Source organism: Danio rerio, chromosome 3 (assembly GCF_049306965.1).
Source record: "Danio rerio strain Tuebingen ecotype United States chromosome 3, GRCz12tu, whole genome shotgun sequence".
Taxonomy (NCBI): Eukaryota; Metazoa; Chordata; class Actinopteri; order Cypriniformes; family Danionidae; genus Danio; species Danio rerio.
The window spans coordinates 4,639,884-4,656,214 of NC_133178.1; the positions used below are offsets into that span (position 1 = coordinate 4,639,884).

Sequence of the window (16,331 nt, forward strand, 5' to 3'; positions counted from 1 at the left end):
GCTTAGGTGCTGGCTCCAGACAGTGCAAAATACAGATAGTGCAAATAAAATGACATTGCAAAATACAGATCGGATGCTGCGTAACCGTTTGCCTAAGGGTAGCAGAGAGAAAAGTCTATGCCTTGGGTGGCTGGAGTCGCTGATAATTCTCTTGGCTTTCCTCATGCACCGCCTGGTGTAGATGTCCTGGAGGGAGGGAAGCTCACCTCCTACTACGCGTCCAGCAGTTCGCACAATTCTATGTAGGCCGTTGTGATTGCTGCTGGTGCTGTTTCTATACCAGGTGGTGATACAGCCAGACAGGATGCTTTCCACAGTGCAGGTGTAGAACGAGCGGAGGATGTGGGGGCTCATTCCAAACCTCCTGAGACGCCTGAGGAAGAAGAGGCGTTGTTTTGCCTTCCTCAGCACTGCGTCCATGTGGGCAGTCCATGTCAAATCCTCAGCGATGTGGACTCGAAGACAACTTGAAAGTGCTAATTCTCTCCACTGGCGTCCCGTTGATGGTGATGGGGGTGTGTTCTCTCTTTTCTCTCCTGAAATCCACCACCAGCTCCTTGGTTTTGCTGATGTTGAGTGAGAGGTGTTTTTCCTCACACCACTGCATCAGAGTGTGCACCTCCTCTCTGTAGGCCGTCTCATCATTATCGGTGATGAGGCCCACCACCGTTGTGTCATCAGCTAATTTAACGATGACGTTGGAGCTGTGTTTGGCTGTACAGTCATGTGTGTACAGGGAGTACAGGAGTGGGCTAAGAACACAGCACTGTGGAGCACCACTGTTGAGGATCAGTGGTAAGATGAGGTAATGTTGTTCATTCTGACCACCTGGTGTCTGCTTGACAGGAAGTCCAGGATCCAGTTGCACAGAGAGCTGTGTAGACCCAGAACCTGAAGCTTTACCACAAGCTTGGCATGCACTATGGTGTTGAATGCTGAGCTGTTGTCCACAAACAGCGTTCTCACATATGTGTTTTTGTTTTCCAGGTGAGACAGAGCAGTGTGCAAGGTGAAAGCAATTGCATCATCAGTGAAGCGGTTATTCCTGTATGCAAATTGCAAAGGGTCAATGTGAGCGGGCAGTACAGAGTAGATGTGCTTTTTAATCAGCTTCTCAAAGCACTTGTGAAGATGGGTGTCACTGCAACCGGATGCCAGTCATTCAAGCATGTGGTTTTAGCTGATATCGGTATGGGCACAATAGTAGCTGTCTTAAAGCATGGGGAGAGGTTAAAGATGTCTGTGAAAACTCCCGCTATCTGGTGTGCGCATGCTTTAAGTACACGTCCAGGCATGCCATCTGGGCCCATAGCTTTTCGGATGTTCACAAGACGGAAAGCTCTCGTTACGTCCGCTGCAGAAACAGAGAGTGTGCTGGCAGTTTCTGTATCGGCCGCAGGAGAACGCTTCAAAGCAGGCGTAGAATGAGTTGAGCTCGTCTGGGAGAGACGCAGCAATGTTTACAGTGGCGGGTTTGTTACTTTTAAAGTCACTGTCATACACTGTCATATAGTGAAATTGGACCCCCCCAAATCATAAACAAACAACACATTTCAGGGGAAGACAGGTCAACAGGAGGTAGCATTTAGAAAAAGGAAGTAGCATACATTTCAGTAGAGGGAGGCAAAAAAAACTCCCTCTCACCTTGCTCTTGAATTAGGGCAGTGTGAGATCAGGGAAAAAAGCCCCAGCAGTCAAGCACATAAACCCATAGAAATAGACATAACATTGCAACAGGAAATAGGAACAGGGCATATGGATATTGTCAAATAAGGGCGGGCAGCCATCCGGTCCTGCAGCTAAAGAGCGCTGGTCACAGACCCGCACACGAAGGCGTGGGATGAGGGGCTAGGTGGTGATTGTCTATCTATAGCTGTGTGTGTGTGTGTGTGTGTGTGTAAGCCTGTAGAGTCCCAACAGGTGTCCTTGATAGGGAGCAGGAATTTCAGAGCGTCTACTTATCTTGCTATCCAGGAGATGTTGTTTTGCTCCAGCCGAGGCCATCTGGCAGGAAAAAAAACAGGGGAGCCGAAAGAGAAGAAAAGTTTTTCAACTTTAGGTCAATGTCTGCCAATTTCACAGATATTTAATGTCCTTCACTAGTCGTCAGATCTGGCCAAATCTTTTTGCAAAGTCGCTAGTTTCACCCCTTTTTTTTTCAATTTGCGGTCTAAGAACATAGTCTGGTTAGTAATGACCCTGCTCACCACTGTTTTAGGCCGTACTCACACTATGTACAGTTGCCTCAAACCTGGCCAAAGCACGCCTGTCCCCCCTCCCGTCTCCCCCGACAGCCCGCACTTAAACTAGGATCTGGCCTGGGCGCGCTTACTTCATCGATGCTGCGCTGTTCAGTGAGAAGCGCTCTCTCACTCAGCAGCACAGTGGAGATTTCTCTAGTTATATCGTTTCAGTCGTTTGATATGCCGTCAAATATTTCGCTAAACAGTCCTTAGGGATGAGGTGACACGCAGTCAGACATTTCGCTGAACAGATCCGCCACTTTTGGGCTCATAAACAACCATAAAGTCCTCTCGCTGCAGGAATTAGTAGGTTTGCTAAAGGTGCAGCTGTCGTGCAGTGAGGGGTTTGCATCCTTAATAAAGGACGGCAGTTTGCGTTCACTGAACAGTAAGAATGATTAATAAATCCATATGAAACAGTCCCTTAAAGTCACGTCTCGCTTTCAGTTTCGGGCTTTGGCGCGTTTTGCACTCACAAAGCCCAAGTGAACCATGCTCAGGCCCACCTCTTCCAACCGGGCCAGGCCCGGCCAAGTGAACCGTGCCTGAGCCCAATTCAGCGCACTCACACTTCTCAAACGATCTGGGAAATGGGCCTGGGCATGATTCGGATAGCATAGTGTGAGTAGGCCCTTAATCAAGCCGGCCAGCTTGGTGGGGTTTTGAGCAGCACTGACCGCTTTCATCAATCGTCGAAACGCCAGGGAATAGATAGATATCTTCAATATCCTCCAATATCCACCTGTCAACATTGGGATGTGAAAATAAGGGATATGCCTCCCCACTCCTTAAAAAAATCCCCCAAATTACTAAATATGTTCATTTGGAGCTGTTTCATTGTAATTAAACAGTTAAATAGTAAATAATGTTTTATTATTATTTACAAGAGAAAATATATAATATATATATATATAATATATATATATATATATTAGGGCTTGCATAGACTAGTCGACTAGTCGAGCGATCGACTACTTCAACCACTAGTCGGCACTCTCAGAAGCAATCGACTACTCCAGCATGCATTTACCATAAAGGACATCAAAACGACAAACGTATCCAACAAACATCACTATCCAAGGTTAAAGCTTCCAACTACAACTGAGGATTAAATTCAAGATTAAAAGGTACGTGAATTATAACAGCGCAAACTTTACTGTGTGTGCATCATTTGTTTAACCCTTAAGGGTTACAGTACGTGCTGACTGACTGACTGACTGACAGGTGCGTGATGCGTGAGGCCAGCAAACACGACATAGCTTCCAGTTAGATTAAGAGTTTCCATAAGTATACTTTATAGATAAAGGTCTATTGCTCTGCATATTATGATTTTATCTTAATAATTTTGCGCGCAAGGAAAGAGATTGAAATCATGCCATAGGTGTTCGGTAGATCTGTATAAAAAAGGCCTGCCGCCACAGAAACACAGAGTAATGTAATGAACATCAGTTTCCTCTACTATCCAAGCTAGCGAAATCATTTCTTGCTAACCCTAGCACACGAAGTGAAAGAAATTTTCTTTGGCCGGCAACACTGTAACAGAACAAAGAGCAACCTGCATCCCTCACGTGGATGCGCTTGTAATTCTAAATTTAAACCAGCGATCCATGAGCCTGACCAAAGACTGACTAGAGGATGAGAGCAGGGATGACTTGTGTTCTGTATAAAGCCGGATTAAGTAAGATTCTATCCCTTATTTCTGTCGAAAACAGAGTAATATATAATGACAAACTACAAGACAGGGTTATCATTTTTTATCGTTTTTTTTTTTTTTTTTTGCTATGACTTTTAAATATGAAATACTTTTTCTCATACATTATGTCTGCATGTTAAAATATCATTGAATCATTTGTTATTTTACTGTGTCTGCGCATATTTTATTTATTATTTTAACATATATTTTTTCATTTATTTAAATAATTTATTTATAAATATTTTATTTATCATTTATTTTCTGTTTGGCTGAATAGACTATTGTCTCTTGTGATGATGATCGTTTGCATAATCTTCAGGCCGGTTAAAGTATATATATTCATTCATTTTGTTAAAGCTGTTGAACTGAGTAAAACTGTTGAAACGTAGCAGAAATTAAATGATTGAATAAGATTTAGCCTATTGCTCAAAATAAATTTATTAATCTTTTAATTAGTTTTATAAATACTGCGTTGTGATTGAGTTTTTGGGACGCATTTTAGGTTTCGGGTGTGGCTACTTTTACTTTCTATAGCCTACATCAAATGAATAATTAAAATCCAATAATTAGCCTAGCCTTTTTCTTTTATTTTCGTTTGTATTATAAATATTTCATTTAAGTATTTTCAATTTCAACTTTTTATTTATGCATTATTTATTCATTTAGGCTTTTAAATTTTTTTTTGCGGGTCAGCTGTATCGTTTGACGAAAACTATTTTTATTTTTCCGAACTGGTTTAACAATTAAGTTTCACTTAGTTCTTATTACGGCAGAAAAATAATAAAGTTACTTTAATAGCTTAAAGTATTACAGGATGAACATGAGTTTGCGTCCCATATACCTGAAGCTTATGACGCAGATGTTAAAATACAATGTTGCGTGCAGCTTTTTATTTTTATATTACTCTTTAACATAAAGTAATATAATGTTTTGACAATTTATATTAGCTCTATGAAATCAATGCATTCAGCTATGAATTACTATCGAAAAGGATTTCTTTGTGTCTTTTTAACTAGTAGCTCGAACCATGGGTAGTCGAGTAACTCGAGTGTTGTTTTGAAAAGAAATCGATTAGCAGAAACAAGTAGTCGTGCAAGCGCATATATATATATATTATAGGGATGTAACGGTATTGTAAATACCGTCATACCGCAATATTATTTTTTTTCGATATTACCGTAGTCGCATGACTCAGGAAAACTATAGGTCTTCTGAGAAAATTTGCTCAGGCGAATGAAGCGAACGGGAGGTACCGGAAACTACAATTCCCATCAGCCCAGGCTTGGCCATAATCCCTTGCGGATTTGTTGTCGCTACAGATCCAGTAATGCGGAAATAGAGTGTGCTGCTAGAAGCGGGGATCAAAAAGAGCTGGAAAACCCTAAAGCGGGTGTTGTTGCCGCGCGCGTACTGAATAGTGGTGTTGTCGCGCGAGTTCTTATCAGCTGTGTTGTCGCGCGCGTACTGAATAGCGGTGTTGTCGCGCGAGTTCTTATCAGCTGTGTTGTCGCGCGCGTAGTGAATAGTGGTGTTGTCGCGCGAGTTCTTATCAGCTGTGTTGTCGCGCGCGTACTGAATAGCGGTGTTGTCGCGCGAGTTCTTATCAGCTGTGTTGTCGCGCGCGTACTGAATAGCGGTGTTGTCGCGCGAGTTCTTATCAGCTGTGTTGTCGCGCGCGTAGTGAATAGTGGTGTTGTCGCGCGAGTTCTTATCAGCTGTGTTGTCGCGCGCGTAGTGAATAGTGGTGTTGTCGCGCGAGTTCTTATCAGCTGTGTTGTCACGCGCGTAGTGAATAGTGGTGTTGTCGCGCGAGTTCTTATCAGCTGTGTTGTCGCGCGCGTAGTGAATAGTGGTGTTGTCGCGCGAGTTCTTATCAGCTGTGTTGTCACGCGCGTAGTGAATAGTGGTGTTGTCGCGCGAGTTCTTATCAGCTGTGTTGTCGCGCGCGTAGTGAATAGTGGTGTTGTCGCGCGAGTTCTTATCAGCTGTGTTGTCACGCGCGTAGTGAATAGTGGTGTTGTCGCGCGAGTTCTTATCAGCTGTGTTGTCACGCGCGTAGTGAATAGTGGTGTTGTCGCGCGAGTTCTTATCAGCTGTGTTGTCACGCGCGTAACTTACTGTAAAGCGGGACGGAGGGTATTTCGCGTCGCGGGGGCACTTTTGATCATTTTGGAAGGGAACTTTCTATCCAAGACTAAAAAGGGCATGTGCACTGCACAGGTTGAGCACTGTGTGTGCACGTGCCTGCAAGTTGGGGAATAGGACTAATAATCAGTCATGGGGACTGCAGAAACACAGCACACTGTTCAGATTGATGCAGACATGAGACCTCTATCTCACTCATGGTTTGTCTTCTCAAGTGGGGGAAAGACAATGCACAACGTTACCCACTGCTGTCAACCTGGGCCAAGTCATATCTCTCTTGTGCCAGAAACCTCAGTCCCAAATGAGAGGGTTTTTTTCTGTTGCAGGGGACATTGTAAATACCCAGAGATACCAGCTTTTACCAGATTATAGTTATATGATAATTTTCCTTTAAACCCATCTCTATCTAAGTGAGTGAGTGATTAAATGTTGAATGTGATGAGTTTTCAACAATACTAAATTGAAACTTTATTTTTTTACATGGTTTAATATTTTTTTTGTTATTAAAATTGAAGTTCCTGTTTCAAAGCTTACAGATAGATGGCTAATTTGTATGTCATTGACACTTTTGGCACTTTTTTGGAGTATTTTCATAAGTTTTGTTTTTTCCTGTAAATGATTCAATAAATACCGTACCGTGACATTGATACCGAGGTATTACCGTACCGTGAAATTCTGATACCGTTACATCCCTAATATATATATATATATATATATATATATATATATATATATATATATATATTAGTGCTGTCAATCAATTAAAAAAATTAACTAATTTATCGCATCTTTTTAAAAAAATTAATCGCGATTAATCGCATTTAAAATACTGAAACTTGTAATTTTGGCTATTTAAATGTAAAATTAATGTAAACGCAAGAAAAAAATATTTAAATTCAAAATATTATAGTTTAATAGAATTTTTGTTTAACTTGTAACACAGATTTCTTCATGTAAACAACATACCCACAATAAACCATCAAGATCCTGGCTTGACAACCATATTTATTACAGAAATGAAAACACAGGCATGTTAATGACATTTAAATTTCAAAACAATCAATGCCAATAAAGAAAACATTGATTTCCATGTTGGATTGTAAGTGGACTGCAAAAAAATGCCAAAATACAGGAATTGCAGATTTGGAAAATGAACAATTATAATAATAAACTATAGAATACAAACTGTTGCACTCATTGTAAAGTTTTATTGCTGAGAGTTGAGAACATTAATTATAGAGTAGAAAAAAATTAGCTTAATCCTCCTTTACATTCATCCAGTTGCTAAGACTAGGAGTATCCCGCAAGTGCACAGACTCCCAAATGCCCGCAAATGAATGATCATTTCTTGCAAACCGGTCGTTAAATACATTGCAAACCCCTCTCGCCCCTACTCAGATACGTCGCTCACTCCACCCCTGACACCCCTCAACAGGCCTGACACAGACACACACACAGACAGACACACACAACGCGCTGCAGACGTTTTGGCCCCAACGGCCTTCCATACTGGAGCGACTCCCCTCAGATTCAACACGCTTGATCACGTTTATCAAATTTGCTAAGCGTCCTAAACTAAGCGTCCTAAAGTATTACTGTATTTCACAAGGATTCTGACACAACAACGCGAAGCATACGCTTTCGTTGCATTTAATGAGGAAACACGCTAAACTTGGAGGGCTCGTGCTGAAAGGCAGAGTAATGCCCTGTCTTTGACAGCTCGTGACTTCACCAGACGTTCTGAGTATTTACACAAGACACCAATACTCCGATTTTAATATGATTAAGATTATACTCTTATTAAAATTCTACCGTGTAGCCTTAAAAGGAACTTTACCTTAAAGGAACACCGAGTCACGAAATGCGGAGGATTTTCTTTCTGTTCGCCATGCGGTATCAACTTACAACAGATGTCGAAAGTTAAAAATGAAACACCCGAAATTGCATGAAACTCTGGATAACTTGTGATGCAACTAATTGTTTTATACTGGAACTTGCCTTCAAAAAGTGCTTCCTTGGTCTTATCCACATTTATTGCATGCTGAACACACGTCCACCACAACAGGAAGTAAAAAAAACCTGAACTGCGTTAATTGCGTTAATTTTTTTTAACGCGTTAATTATTTAAAATTAATCGCATGCATTAACGCGTTAATTTTGACAGTGCTAAATATATATATATATATATATATATATATATATATATATATATATATATATATATATATATATATATATATATATATATATATATACATTAGCAGCAAATACATTAGCAAACAGTTTATATTTAACACTTTGGAAACAGCGTCTATGTATCACTATGGAGCACGTCAGCGGACAGTCAAGCACCATTATATGACTGTTTTGAGGATTGCATAGGAGGGGTGACAGCACCTGTAAGGAAAAGGAAAGGGAATCGGGCCGTTTTTATAAAATTTTTTTAAAGTGTTTTCATGCCTAAACAAAGCAAAAGCACAGAACAGACTCATATTTAAGAACAAGGAGCCCCTAGTTGTTCGGCGGTATGGGTTGTGTATAGGGAGGCTCGGTTCTTTAATGTCTATTTGCCACCCTTCAAAGAAAGACTGAAAATACAGGAGAAATATGGGAAAATACCTTTACGGGATCATAGCGGGATAGAACGGTAAAATACGAGAGAATCCTGGGAAAAACGGGAGGGTTGACGGGTATGGGCAGAGCAGCCAGGCACATGACGCGCTACTTCTCCCACCCGTCCGTCACGTATCCAGCTGCAAACGTCCAGGCAGGACAAGTGGGCTCTCCCAAGCCCAAACGTCTAGTCTAGAAGATGGTGTGTTCAGAGAACAATTGATCAAATCCATAATTCCCTGTTCATTTAGATAGCAGGGCACGGAGCGCCTCAAAGATAGAATAAGACGAGACAAGAGGAGCCAGCCAGGAAAGATAAGGGACGGAAAGGAAGAGAAGTGTGACCGCCTTCACCGAGAACCAAAGAAGAACAAAACTATCTGCGCCCAATGTTTCAAACGTTGTATTCTGAAGGTGGTGTTGTGTATCAGGATGATAATGCACCAATATAACAACAAGACTTTGGAGGAGCGACTGAATATTTCAGACTGTTTTCCTTCATCAGCATCATGTAGTGACCTGGCCACTATTCTGCAAGAAGAATGGCTCAAAATCCCTCTATCAAAGAGATTCAAGAAACATTTTATTGTTTCTTGAATGTTTTATTACATTTTTGTTAATAATGTGCAGAATCGTCGTCTTTTAAATGTTTGATGTACATGTTTGACGTTATGTGAGCTGATTTAATGATGTTTGTTGATTTATCATCAATGTTGTTTAATTAAAAGGTTAAGGTTGAACAAACACAGAAACAGATTGAACATCAGTTTGAGACACTTCGCCAGAAACTTGAAGAGGAAAAACAAGCAGTGATCGCTGCACTGAGGGAGGAAGAGGAGAAGATGATGAAGAAGACAGTGGAGGAGATCGAGAGTCAAATTTCAACTATTACAGATGCAATCAAAGACACAGAGGAGATGCTGAAAACCAGTGATGACTGCTTACTGAAGGTCTGATTCCAGATGAGTGATTGATTGACTGATTGATTGATTGATTGATTGATTAACTGATTGATTGATTAACTGATTAATTGTTTGATTGATTGATTGATTGATTGATTGATTGATTGATTGATTAACTGATTGATTGATTAACTGATTGATTAACTGATTAATTGTTTGATTGATTGATTGATTGATTGATTGATTGATTGATTGATTGATTGATTGATTGATTGATTGAGCTCTTGATGATCAGTTGTCTGTTTCTTCTGCAGAAGGCTGATGTCTTAATGAAAAGGTGAGTGATCTGCTGGTGTCTCTGCTCTCTCTGCTTCTGAGCTAAAGCCACTGCAGTTCTGACTCCTGAATGTTCTTCCAGAGTCCAGATCTCACAGCCGGATCCAGAACTGCCATCTGCAGCTTCAATAAATGTGTCACGATACTTGTGGAACTTTATGTCCAACATCAAGAAAAAGATGGAGGAGACGATAAATAGCTTTTTCCAGGACAGTAAGTCTACAGAACTTCTCTGATCTTGCCTATACTGTTTTCATGATGCTAAACTGCTAAATTATTTAATTTATCAATGAGTGAAAAATGATTTATTTCTGGTGTATAATTAATGTCATCAACCAAACGTAAACACCTTTCAGTATCTACTAATCCAACATCTGGACATAATAAAGAACTCACATCTGTTCTACAGTACTGTTTGTAAGACGAAACCTATTAATTTAAAGTTCTGATATAAATACATTTTTATAATAATCATATTTTTATCAGGACTGGGCAACTTAATGCATTATTAATGCTGTTATTAGTGGCTTAAAACATCAATTAAGTAACACTTATGATTTTTTTAGTGTACATTTACACAGTTATTATTACTATTGTCATTTTGATCCGTCCTCGTTTTGATGTTGATCATCACACATCACGACCAATGAGAGCATTTAGGCTGGGCCAAAAGCAAAATTATTGTTACCATGAATTTTTTCACCATGAAACGATAGTCTTGTCTTCCACTATCGTGGCATATATCCACTTCCTGAAATGAGAAAAAATTGTAGGGTGCTGCATGATTTTGTTCTTTGAGAACCAAGTGGATTGTTGAAAGATGGGTATTGCCTAAAGGACTGATAACCCCATCCTAAAGGAAAAATAGCCTCAGGACTGAAAATCTTGTCCCAAAGGACTGATAACCCTACCCTCAAGAAATTATTATAAAAATAAAAATGTATAATTAGGAAACTGCAATAAACTTTCAGAGATTAAGTTCAGCCCTTTTATTAAACAACAGAAAAAACATTTATTGTGTAATAAAAGCTTCAAAACTGGAATCTTTTAATGAAAATACAGCACTGTCCATCAAAACAGCAACTGCAGCGGACAACAACTGTGTTTATAGAGAAGACTAGAATACAGACTTACTTGCGTAGCAGCACTGTGTCTTTTAGAAGCGTGTGAAGATAAAATTATTTCATCTTTCACATACAGCAGTGCTCTCTCGACAAACTGTCTGTCAAAGGTAGTAGATCAGAAGAACTTGGAGGCGGGACTAGTGTTGCTCACTTCCGTTTGCAACATGGCAGAGCCACTTCTAAGCACCTTTGTACCATAACACCCTTACTATCACTCATCAATCTTGCATAGATTATGAGGGCACATACAATATTTTATTAAGAACACAACAGTTTTACATAGAAAATTAAGAAGAGTACATTCTGAGTTCATGCTAACTTAAGGAATTATAAAGAAATGTACTCAAGAATATTCATAAACATCTTGGATTGTATTGTCAGGAATTCTTTCATCAGATCTTTGAAAGGGTTTCTACAATTGAGCATCAGATTAAAGCAGTTGTTGATTGTGTCTCTTCAGCTCCTGTGCTTTTGGATCCAAAAACAGCTCATCAACATCTCATTGTGTCTGATGATCTGACCAGCGTGAAGAGGAGAGAGAATCTTCCTGATACTCCAGTGAAACCCTACTATCCGTATGTTCTGGCTTTAAAGGGTTATAACTCAGGAAAGCACAGCTGGGATGTGGAGGTGAAAGACAGTAAATTCTGGACTGTTGGAGTAATGACAGAATCAAACCACAAAAAGGGAGGTGATGTCTTTAAGTCTGATAACTGGAGTGTTCACTATGATAATTATGGTATGACCGCATGGGCTGGATTTTCTGTTAATCAAAATCTTGAGCGTGTAAGAGTTGAACTGGACTATGATAATGGAGCAGTGTCTTTCTCTGATCCTGTAAAAAACACACCTCTACACACATTCACAACCACCTTCACTGAGACCGTCTTTCCTTTCTTCCATACCCTCGACTCCCTGAAGATCTTGAGATTGAGTGATGAGTAAATGTAGTTCTGGATCTTTAAGTTTTCATGTTTCCATTATTTAATCCACAAGACATGAGTTAGGCTGACACTGACATTCACATACTGCTGTTAAACAACAAATCAGTGATTTCTTTTTTTTATTTGTTGATTTCACGTTCGATATGCCTAGTTATTTTATTTATGACCTGATTGAAACCAAAGCCAAACTGAAGTGATCATACAAAGACATTTCTTATATAATGGGTACTTTTAATCATCAGTAATCCATTTCAAGCACTTCCGGTGAACAGTGCTGCATTTAAGATCTGTTTTTTCTTTAAAAAAAATCTATGATCATCACTGTCTGATCGATCTCATGCCAAATAAGAAGCACTACATTAAATTCCATGTTCAGAGCAGTTCATATTTTACCATAAATTTACCAGCCTGCCTGCTGCTCCTGACAGCGCTTGCTTTTAAACACACTTTCATGTTTAAGTCTATTTAACCAGTTATATTTTATTTACATTATGACATCAATGCTGTAAAAGAAACTTTATGAAATTGAAAATAGTCACATTATAATCTTTCACCGGAAGTTTATCAGTGGCTGAAAAACACTAGCTGCATGAAGCACATTACTGACCTCAAGGCTGATAAAGCACTAATAAAATAATAAACAACTAGAAGCAGCAAAACCAAGACACAAAAGCTATCAAATAAAAAGAACAGGTTATTATTTTAATAAACATTGATAGATTGATTTTTATATATAAATTAGGGATTCTGAGTGTTTTGGCCAACAGAGAAGGCTTTACTGGCCAATCATTCTGTCGTTTGTGAATTTACAACAAAATGGATAAAAGCCACCCTCAGTGTAGTTTATCAGTCAGCAAAATTAACCAAAGTTCATACATTTATTGTTCACATTTCAGCCTTGTTGTATTTTGTTTATAATTATTTAGTCATATTTCCTTGTTCATGTCATATTTTAGTGTTCTCCACAGACACAAAGTCACCTGTGCTGGTGAACATGAAAAGTGATGCACAGTCTGTTTTTATCAGTTCTCTTCGTTAAGGACTTTTATATCTCCTTCTTGTAGGCAAACGGTGAACTTTTTTTATTTGTATTTTTTACAATTCACACAGGTAATTGGTGACTTTTATACATTTATTAAGGTACAAATTTTGACCCATTTTTTTGAGCACATTAACATCTGCAAGCCTGCTCGATGAATACATTTTTCTTCTTTTAAATGCAAGTTTCATTTATGTGTTTTGTGTTGGGGATTTTTGCAGACTTTTTTACTGCATTCTGTTGTTTTTTTTAGTTTATAAATACATTTGATTTGATTTTGATTTAATAACTGTTGTGTCTGCAGCTTCTGAGGAAAATAATTCCCAATAAAGTCACAGCTGAGTCACTGCACATATATGTGCAATTTTACTATATTTTTTTTATGAATGTTGTTGTTGTTGTTGTTTATTTTAACATCCTAATTACATGAATCCTTTTTTTTGTATATTATTTCATTCCTACTTGTAGGAATGAAAATTATCATATGCATTTGTTTATGTCTTTTTTTTTTACCAAAAAGGCTCACACAAATTCCAAAGGCAGATACAAGATCAGGGCCTGGTGTGTGGACATTAGGGGTTTTACGATGTAATCACATGTTGATTGGTCAGTTTGAATGTCTCAGTATTTGGGCTTTGGTCACATGGTAAAGAAAGAGACAAAATAGCTTGTAAACTTTGCTCTGGCTCTTTTCCTGCCCTGTCTTTTCCTAGTCTGCGCTCTCCTGCTCTCCTCCTCTGGAGTCTATCTTCTCTGGCTCTTTGGGGCCTACTTGCTCTCTTTGTCTCTCTCTCCCTCCCCCTGTCTCTCCTTCTACCTCTGGTAACTTTAATTTAAGCTGGGTACAATTATTATCATGTGTTTTATCATTTCATATTTGATCATTTTATACATTTATCTTGTAATTAATTCAGTTGTAACCATAGAGAATTATTATCATTAAATCATCTCATTTTCAAGTATTTGTGATTTACTTTTGATTTAACATCAACATTTAATTGTTCCATATAGCAATACAATACAATCACATAATAGCCCCTTTCACACATACAGACCTTTCCGAAAAATTGCCGGCAATTTTCCGGAAAGGTTGTATGTGTGAACAGGTCCTTTTTGAAAATACCGGTAAATTCGTTCTGGCTATTTTCCGGAAAGAGAAGTTGTAACATTACCGGTAATTTGCCGGAACGCTGCGCTGTGTGAATGCAGAAGGAAGATTGCCATAATAAGCGCGTGCACGTCTAGAACGTGCTGACGTGAGACGTCTGCTTTAGCCAATCACAACAGTCAGACGCATTTACGTCCGCGCGGTTAGTGAGGATAAAAGCCTTTGAATATTTTTCCAGACACATTTAGCTGCTAGAAGTTAGTTAGATAACGTTTATATGTTCTTCTTTATGCCAACTGTGTAAATAATCATCGATGAGATGCTTATGATAAGCCGTAGTTTGTTTACCTTCAAGCTTTGCGTGCGCCTATGAGCGCCTGCGCACGCACATATTATGAACATCTCGACATGCGAAAGTGATCCTGAGAAAGTTGTTCACAATATTGATCATCCACAGAGTTTTTAATTTAGTCAAATGTTTACAAATACAAGCGCAGCCGTTTAAAGCTCATTTGTGGTGAATGATGTCAGAATTTACCGGTATTTTGGAATGGATGTGTGAACGCTCTTTTCCGGAAAATTTCCGTAACGTCCTCGCCTGTGTGAACAGCGCTTTTTTAAATATACCGGTAAAGTCGTTCCGGAAATTTTCCAGATATTTACCGGTATCACTGTGTGAAAGGGGCTATTATCAACACTCTCCCACATTTATAGCTATTAGCACTGCCTTTATTAACGTTTTTAGTATGAGATTGCAAAAAAATGGTTTGATTAGAAATGTACAGTTGTTTACCATCATGCGGATCACTTTTTAGTCACTCGGCAGAACTACAGTTCGCTGTTAAAATCTATCCCTACTGTCAGACCATCACATTGTTTGGTCTGCTTGAAACAATGCTTTTGCGTTACTTTACTATTTGCATGTGTTCAGAAAAATTGCAGTGAGTTTTCTTAATTTGTTTGTGTTGTGCACATTTGCAACATGTTTGCTGTCAAACTGATGAAGTTCTTTTCTTAATTTGTTGGTGCTTTTTGTAACCCTGTGTGTTTTCTTAAATTGCAGCACATTAAGCTTTCCTTGCCACTGAATTATCTGTGTTTTTAAACTATTCCAGCAAGTGATTCATAGTGAGTGTTTAGGGTGTTTTTTGCTATTACGTGTTGTTTCTTTTTACTTATTAAAGTAGTGATCCCAGTCTAGTTAAAATGAGTTAAACTAGTTTTACTCTTTGATTTTTGCATTTACTCTTGTGTGTTAGGAATTTTCCATAAGGTGTAAATTCACAATCCACCAACATTTAAATCAACAGAATCATCATAACAACAAAATATCTCTGAGAGACAGTTCAATGCAAATCAATGTCTTTACAGTATTTAGTAATGACAGTTTTACAGGATAAATACAGTGAACGATTTTGAATTACGCTGCTGTAATTTTATCTGTTTATCAGAAACACATGAGGATCTTAAAATGTCTTTCTAGTTGACATTTTGAAATGTTGCTCTCCAAAACTAATGACTAGAAGAATACTAGAAATTTGGGGGATATTTCTAAAACATTTTCTGTTTGTTTCATATTCATCCTTTCCTGTTTAAGACTACAGTTAAATGTATTGAAATGGTTAAATGTGTTAAAATGTGTCCATAGTTTCCAAATAATTTCTAAAGGCACGTGCTGCGACACAATAGGGTATGAGCATTGGTGTGCAGAAGGACTTTTAATTTTGCAGTAACCTGGGTCAAGCGCTTACTGTGAACAGTTACAAAATTGTCACGATTATGGTCTGTTCTTTTTGAAAAATCAATGATCTTCACTGTCTGTTTGATATATGATATAGAGAGGTCTCAGAATGTACAAGAAACACTGCATAAATTAAATTTTCCTGTGCCATGTCATTAAAATATGAACATTTATTTTACCCCAGTATATTCAATGCTGTTTCTGTGCTCACCTGCTGATCCTGACAGGCACGTGCATGTAAATGGGTTTTCATTTCAGTTTACACTCAAACAACTAAATGAATACTGAAGTCTATTGAATTGATTGTATTTAAATTACATCACAACATTAATGCTGTAAAGGGAACCATATGAAATTGAAAAACAGTCGGTGAATCGGTAAGAAAAGAAACACTAGCTGTGCATATACTCAATACATATACTATAATAGGCCTATGTACTATT

General features: G+C 38.6%; 2 protein-coding genes across 3 annotated transcripts in view; both read left to right on the forward strand.

Moving 5' to 3' along the window:
- LOC558300 (E3 ubiquitin-protein ligase TRIM39) overlaps positions 1 to 16,071 on the forward strand; it is a 30,687-nt gene extending 14,616 nt beyond the window's left edge. Inside the window, exons 4-7 of one of the 2 annotated variants that reach the window (XM_073943938.1) lie at positions 9,423 to 9,644; positions 9,911 to 9,933; positions 10,015 to 10,145; positions 11,517 to 16,071. In XM_073943938.1, the coding sequence (XP_073800039.1) occupies positions 9,423 to 9,644; positions 9,911 to 9,933; positions 10,015 to 10,145; positions 11,517 to 12,001 (861 nt within the window). In that variant the 3' untranslated portion in view covers positions 12,002 to 16,071. Of the gene's footprint in view, positions 1 to 9,422; positions 9,661 to 9,910; positions 9,934 to 10,014; positions 10,146 to 11,516 lie in introns of both variants that reach the window. The other variant, XR_012400730.1, reaches the window with a different exon arrangement.
- Positions 1 to 16,331, forward strand: part of LOC141381111 (zinc-binding protein A33-like) — a 397,850-nt gene that overhangs the window by 40,076 nt on the left and 341,443 nt on the right. The gene's annotated exons all lie outside the window — the stretch shown is intronic.